We start from the raw sequence: 8067 nt of genomic DNA on the forward strand, positions 1-8067 counted from the left end.
AATTTGTGTTTAATACTTGTCATTGACTTAATGATTTAAATGAAACGTTTTATTCCTTTTGATACCTCTTATCGAGTTTGTATATCAGTGTACATGTGGCTATATTTTTCAATTATTGAATTTGGGTTCTTAATTCTCTTTTACTCCGTACTAATTTTGGCTTTATTCTTGGACGAGATCGTCATTAATGAGCCTTTTGTAGACGGATTGCACGTTTGGTGCAAAAAAACTAAAAATCTGTTATTTTGAAGGTTATATTTACATTTATAAAAGAAACTTAAAAAACAATCCATCACTTGATTAAGAATGATACTACTCTTAATGTGTCTACTGATATCTTTTATAGACATCTATCTATTGCTGGAGTCTGTATGTTGCATTCTAGATGGGTTTTGGTCATTTTTGTCGTTGAGTCGCAGTCTGCATGACGTCAATTCTTCATTTCCATTTATATTTTTTCTCATACTATTTTCTATTTCAATTACAGATGATACTCCTCCATTTCTTCAAGATAATTGGTTGCATTCTACATATGGTTGTTCTGTCGATTAATGTTCTGCTATCTATGTGTGTTCTGTCTATCAAAGAATCAATTGCAGCAAGGTTTAGAAAAATACACGAAGGAACTACACTGACTGACGAAGATTGTATGAACTCTATTTATACACTAGCCTTCTTCAAACAAGTATGGAAGGCGATGTATTTAGATGTTTTCAAAACTGCTAAATTACATGGCAAACCTCCAAACGTAGAAGTGATTAGGATAGACGATTTGGTAAAAACGAGGCTTTCAGACTTTCAACGGAAAGGAAGACCACTGATATTAAATTTCGGCAGTTGTACGTGACCACCGTTTATGGTGAAGCTCGAGCACTTCAATGAAGTAATAGCTCGCTTTTCTGATATCGCTGATTTTCTAATTATCTACATTGAGGAGGCACATCCATCTGATGGTTGGAAATTTGGAAATAATATAGAAATAAGTTATCATAGAAACTTACAAGAACGCATTGTAGCAGCCAAGCGACTACAATCTTTTGGACCAAAATGTTCAATTGTTGTGGATAACATGCAAGACGAAGCTAATTTGCAGTACGGAGCGCTGTATGAACGTTTATATATTGTTTTAAATGACGTCATTGCATTAGCAGGTGAAAGAGGACCAGTAGGGTATCGTGTAGAGGAAATTGAGCAGTGGTTAGAGAATTATCGTGGTTAGACATGTATTTGTGTATGAAGTAACTAGTCAACCAATATAAAAGTAGTTCCTAATGATTGTAAGAGTAAATATAAAAAAAGAAGATGTGGTATGATTTCTAATGAAACAACTATCTACAAGAGACCAAGATGACACAGACACTATGGGTCACTGTATACCAAAAAAATACTATGAAAAAAATCTTTAGAAAAAAGTTAAACATGCTGGTGTTTTTTAAGCTGCCCTTGATGAAATTAGCGTGCAACTATCTTCTATGTAATCGTAGTTTTCTCTTATGAATAATATGAAATGTAATTAGCAATGCAATAGTCTGTAAAATATAAAATATTTATTAAAAAACAAACTTTTAGCGATCATGTCCAGTCTAACGTATGAAATCAAATTTGTAAAGAGTTGTCAGATTTGTTGGAAGCCATTCTACTGGATATGGTATAATAAAATTGATATACAATACAGTCTTGGTTTTATGAATTCTAATGAGATGACAATATTGATTACATTGTATTAATAAAATCAGTTCTTACTATGTACTATAACACCAAAGTCCCAAGATAGGGAGAGGGTTTTACTCCAGCAAGCATATTCAATATCGCCATATTATGTAGATGCCATGTCAGGAGCCATCTGGAACACCTACCATCACCCCCTTTTTTGTCGGGGTTCATGTTGCTTAGTCTTCAGTTTCTTTGCTGTGTATTGTGTACTATTATTTGTCTGTTTTTCGTAATCTTTTTACGCGATGACGTTGTCAGTTAAATTTCGGTCTATGCCCTTGACTGTCCCTCTGGCATCTTTCGTAATTTTTTGTCAATTTAGTTGTTGTCGTTTTGTGTTCTATTATATATTTGTATATCGTTTACCTTTTTGTACTAAAGGGTCGTTGTAGATTCACACTTATCATTTTAGGGCCGTGTATACATCCTTTTCACTTGTATTTTGTTCATTGAAACATTACAGGTGACCTGTAGTTGCTTAATTGTATGACATTTTGGATGTCTCTTGGCAATACTGCATAATCTTATTATATAGATATAGGAAGATGTGGTATGAGTGCCAATGAGACAACTCTACAGCCAAATAACAATTTTAAAAAAGTAAACCATTATAGGTCTATGTACGGCATTCAACACGGAGCCTTGGTTTACACCGAACAACAAGATATATAAAGGGCCCCAAAATTACTAGTGTTAAACCATTCAAACGGGAAAACCAACGGTCTAATATTTATTTAATTCGATTAAATACAGACATAGATGTGATCCTCTACAAGCGAATATGAATAAACTGAAAAATAATACGTAAAACAAGCAATAGTACATAAAAAAAAGCTTGTCATGCATTCCGATTTATTCGTTTTATAGACATATGACCGCTAACACCCTTCAGTGTTCAGTCTACTAAATATATCAATTTCTATGATATCAGTCCAGCGATGAACTTGAAAATGCAATGAATAGAAAGCATGAAACCTAAATCGTTCCATATTCTTCTTCTTCTTCTTCTTCTTCTTCTTCTTCTTCTTCTTCTTCTTCTTCTTCTTCTTCTTTTCTTCTTCTTCTTCTTCTATCCCTCTAGAATGAATAATTTTCAGAAAGTGTCTGCTACCTGCTCTCCACGACTCCACTATGTACCCCAATCCCCATGCATATTAAACCCGGCTGCATAGCGCGTTAAAAAAAGAGGGACGAAAGATACCAAAGGGACAGTCAAACTCGTAAAATCTAAAACAAACTGACAACGCTATGGCTAAAATGAAAAAGACAAACAGAAAAACAATAGTACACATGACACAACATAGAAAACCAAAGAACAAACAACACGAACCCCACCAAAAACTAGGGGTGATCTCGGGTGCTCCGGAAGGGTAAGCAGATCCTGCTCCACATGCAGCACCCATCGTGTTGCTTATGTGATTACAAATCCGGTAAATAGTCTAATTCGGTAGGTCAAATTCATGAAAGGGAAGGGGATTGTAGTTACGACGTAAGGAACATATCCGATATCATTTGTGAAACGGTTATTCCATAACGGTCAACCAACTCGTGATGGCGTCCGTCAAATGTACGAAGGGATGATTTTAACTTCACCATTTGTTTCGCAAAAATTTCACCACACCGAAAACGATGTGCGACAAAACGAACAATTGATACAACATTACAAGATGTATTTTGGTGTTTAAATTGATATCTTAAAAACTGTTGGCTTATTATGCTGTAAACTATTAACTTATTTCCATTAAATATGTAAAATTGCAAGTCCTTTTCTTTGAACAATGTTGAAATCGAAAACTTCAAATAGCCGGATGGCAATGTATTTCTTTTACGTTGATTTTGGAATTTTTGGATATGACTGTGAAGCTCGGTGTTTTTGTTTTTTTCGTAGACCAAACGCCATGAGTCAAAATCAATACCTGAATACACATGACACAGACAATCTACAGAACATTTTAGACTTGAGAAAGTTACGTATACAACACTCTAAACATAATCATAAATGAAGAGATTATAACTAACATACATATACATTACCTATACCAAATTGAATCTAACTGAGGTCAAATGAGATAAAACTTTTAATAGATATTCATGTCATGATATCCAGCGATCGAACAAGATGTTCATATTGTACTTAAACTAGCCAAATTAGTCAATATTAGTAGGACTTTCTGGCACGGTAAGTTTTAAAACAAATTATATTGATCAAAGCTACTTTAAATTGACACGTTTTTGGCAGTCTTAAGTCCATCTAGAAACAATAGAAAAAAACATTCATGTTATAAAAGATTGGAAATAACATATGAAGGACTTATTCCGTACCCAAAGGTAATCGTGCTATTGTTAAGTTTGAATGTATCACTTGAATCATTGTTTGACAAATTTTGTGTAAAATCAAGAAATAGTGTGACAAATATTTCATTCATATGCATAACGCGAACATTACAGGTTAGGTATTCAAACAAATATGATCCGAAAATAGTTTTGACCAGGACAGAGAGTGTTTTGTTTTCAGGGCCAGTGATTAAAACTGGTAAGAAATAGGCCTGAGTGAGATTTTGATAAGGTTCCAAAGAATTTAAATACTTGGCATTTTCTTAATTTTACTCTTTTGGTCTTATAATTAATATCACTCATGGGATGGTGCGTATTTATTTTGTAATATATTAAGAAAAACCAGGCTTCCATCGCACCATATGATTTGATGTTGTGCAGTCCTGGTTAATTATATTTCTATTTAACATGTGCACCCAATTTGATCTCAAATGACTGAAATGAAGCAGAAAATGTGTTAAAGGTTTAATAGAATTCTTTGGAAAGTAACGCACAAGCATCAGACATGGGTTAAAGAAGGATGGTTTTGTTACTACTATTAATTTAAAAAGGGTATGCAAAATATTTGGACAGTGGATTTCATCTATTATGATAATCTACACTCTGGAGAAGATACATAAGATCTAAAAGGGAATTCAAAATTCCATCGAAATAACAAAACACCTATACCAAACAAATATAAAAACGTCATCTTGAATGTTTCTCAATTTTACTTAAAAAATAGTCATGAAATTTGACATGTTTCTCATCATCGACTGGTCAAATGTATTTATTTTCCAATATATGATGTCGAATCAAATGATAATTTAAAAAAGGGACTTTCGGATAATTCATCTTACCCAAGAGTTTATTTTTATGTGTATATGAAACGAAAGAAGGACTCTTTTGTTATACATTCAGCCCTCATTTTATGTTAATAGGTTAATTAAATAGATATAAGAAGATGTCGTATGAGTGCCAATGAGACAACTCTCTATTCGAGTCAAGATTGTTAGAAGTTAACCATTGTTGGTCATTATCAAATATGGTCTTAAACACGGAGCCTTGGCTCACACCGAACAGCAAGCTATAAAGGGCTCAAAAATAAATACTTTTAAACCATTCAAACGGAAAAAAAACAAAGTTTAATCTACTAGTATATACAAAACTAGAAAATACACGTATGAACCACATATACAAACGACATCTACTTAACATCAGGTTTTTGACTTAGGACAGGTGCGACAAATACATAAGGTTTAAACGTTTAAATATTAGGTACCAATTTCCAACCTTACCTGCAACAATAGTGTAACATCATAACATAGAAATACACTCTTTTAAATAGCAATTGAAATGGCTTAACGTAATCAAAATACATATTAACAAAAGTGAACATTCACTGAACGCATAAAGTTGATCTATAACACAATGTAAATACACGATCAATAGAATAAGGGGTGAGGTGTAACGCACATCACCGTGGTAAGTGTACATACTTCAGTGGACGGATTTACATATTGCTTACAATAGACAGACAAGACAAACGTCGCAATACTTCAGGACGAATTCCTTATTCTTTAACCTTGTACAATTTTAAAACTCATGTAACACTTGCCACTGGAAATCTTCAATTCTGTACTGTATTTGACATTTATTTTTTAACTCGATCATCGCAGGATAAATCCTTTGTAGATTAAACGCTTAAAACTAAAATATCAACCTGGTATTTTAAAGGTATTATCAACATGTTCATAAAAAATGTTCTCTAGAAACACGAACCAATCATTTGAATTTAGAATGCTTGTACTCGCAAGGTGTGTATAAATATATTTCATTGACATCTATATATTGCTGAGATATGTATGTTGCTATCTAGATGTCTTATTATCATTTCTGTCGATAAGTCACAGGTTCAAGAACGTAAATTTACGTTTCCTCTTTTTCTTCTTAGCCTCATACATTTTATACTTAATTTTTATTTTCAATTATAGATGATCCGCCACTTCTTCAAGATAATTGGTTGTATACTTCAAATGGTTGTTCTGTCGATAAATGTTCTGCTATCAAAGTGTGTTCCTTCAATTAAAGAAGCAAAGGCAGCAAGATTTAGAAAAACACTCGAAGGAACTACACTGACTGACGAAGATTATATGAACTCTATTTACACGCTGGCTTTTTTCAAGCAAGAATGGAAGGCGATGTATTTAGATGTTTTCAAAACTGCTAAGTTATATGGCAGACTTCCAAACATCGAAGTGATTAGGATAGAAGATTTGGTCAAAACGAGGCTTTCAGACTTTCAACGGAAAGGAAGACCACTGATTTTAAATTTCGGCTGTTGTACGTGACCACCGTTTATGGTGAAGCTTGAGCACTTCAATGAAGTAAGAGCTCGCTTTTCTGATATTGCTGATTTTCTAATCATTTACATTGAGGAGGCACACCCTTCTGATGGTTGGAAATTTGGAAATAACATAAAAATCAATTATCATAAAAACTTACAAGAACGCATTGCATCAGCCAAACGTCTAAAGTCTTTTGGACCTAAATGTTCAATTGTGGTGGATAACATGCAAGACGAGGCTAACTGGCAGTACGGAGCGCTGTATGAGCGTTTATACATTGTCCTAAGTGACGTCATTGTTTATGCAGGTGAAAGAGGACCAGTAGGATATCGTGTTGACGAAATAGAACAGTGGTTAGAAAATTATCGTAGTTAGACATGTATCTGTGTATGATATAACTAGTCAATCAATATAAAAGTAGTTCCTTGTGACTGTATGAAGAGGAATATAACAAAGAAGATGTGACATGATTACCAGTAAGACAACTCGCCACACTTGTACTATTGTAATTGTAGTTTAATGTGAATAATATATGATGTAGTTGGCAAATCTATAGTCTTTAAAATATAAAGTACATAAAAAAATCATTTAAGTGATTATTTCCAGTCTAACGTATGAAGATAAATTTGTAAATAGTTTTCAGATTTGTTGGAAGCCATTTTGCTGATATAATAAACTTCTTATGAAAAACATTGTTGATTTTATTAATTCTTATGTAAAGACAACATTGGGTTTACTTCTATTTTCTACTTTTTGAATGTTTGGATGGTGTCTAACTGGATTGACAATTAAAATAATGAAATCGTCTTTCTTCTTCAATTATTGCATGAATTGTTACCTTATAAAATGGATGCTATTGTGAATATCGAGTCATTTATCGTGAAGTAATAATAGCTTATGGTGATCAAGCATTGCGATGGGATCATGAAAGGCCAAACGTCTGATCTTGAATGTAACTTAGTGTGTAAAACTTCATCGTAAGCTTGTCATAGAGTCCAATAAATAAAAGTGTGGTATTACTTAGAAAAAAATCGTATTTAAAAAAGTATATTTGTGTTGATTTCCTTAATAATAATTTATCGTAAAAGATTAGGCAATGCATTTTATTTGCTTGTGACAGTAAACAAGGCGTGACCAGACTGAATGATAAAAATCCAACGTTTATTTCGCCAATTGATAGACTTGTAATTGGTTGAATTAGTTATCAAAGGTACCAGGATTATAATCTAGTACGCTAGACGCGCGTTTCGTCTACATAAGACTTATCAGTGACGCTCATATCAAAATATGTATAAAGCCAAACAAGTACAAAGTTGAAGAGCATTGAGACATCTCAACTCGAAGCGTGTAATTAATAACTGACCATGGGTCAGCTGATTGTTAAGGAATATCCGTTTTAAAGATGATATCGGAAATATGTTATATATAACAATATAAAATCACGGCCGACACTCGGCTAACCGAGAGATAGGTCGGTTAATCTATATTGAGTATGCGGCTATATGGGCAGTAGGTCTGTTAATCGGGTTGGCTAAAGTCTGTTAAGAGTAAAACTCACAATTTGATGTTAAACTCTGTGAAATATACAGATTTTTTGGCACATTATGAGAATCACATCAAAAAAAGAAAAGTGTCTGACAAAATGATATCTATCATAGAACATTTTCCACCATTTAAAAAAATGCATAGCCTG

The 8067-nt window shown here is 33.3% G+C and overlaps 1 protein-coding gene and 1 pseudogene across 1 annotated transcript; both read left to right on the plus strand.

Moving 5' to 3' along the window:
* The first annotated feature begins 500 nt into the window (after positions 1-500).
* LOC143074363 (thyroxine 5-deiodinase-like) lies at positions 501-1571 on the plus strand. Its single transcript, XM_076249853.1, has one exon. The coding sequence runs from the start codon at positions 533-535 to the stop codon at positions 1217-1219; it is 687 nt and encodes a 228-aa protein (XP_076105968.1). The 5' UTR covers positions 501-532; the 3' UTR covers positions 1220-1571.
* Positions 1572-3806: 2235 nt separating this feature from the next.
* Positions 3807-6950, plus strand: LOC143074365 (thyroxine 5-deiodinase-like; annotated as a pseudogene).
* The last annotated feature ends 1117 nt before the right edge of the window (positions 6951-8067 follow it).

The sequence above is a fragment of the Mytilus galloprovincialis genome, chromosome 5 (genome assembly GCF_965363235.1).
Source record: "Mytilus galloprovincialis chromosome 5, xbMytGall1.hap1.1, whole genome shotgun sequence".
Taxonomy (NCBI): domain Eukaryota; kingdom Metazoa; phylum Mollusca; class Bivalvia; order Mytilida; family Mytilidae; genus Mytilus; species Mytilus galloprovincialis.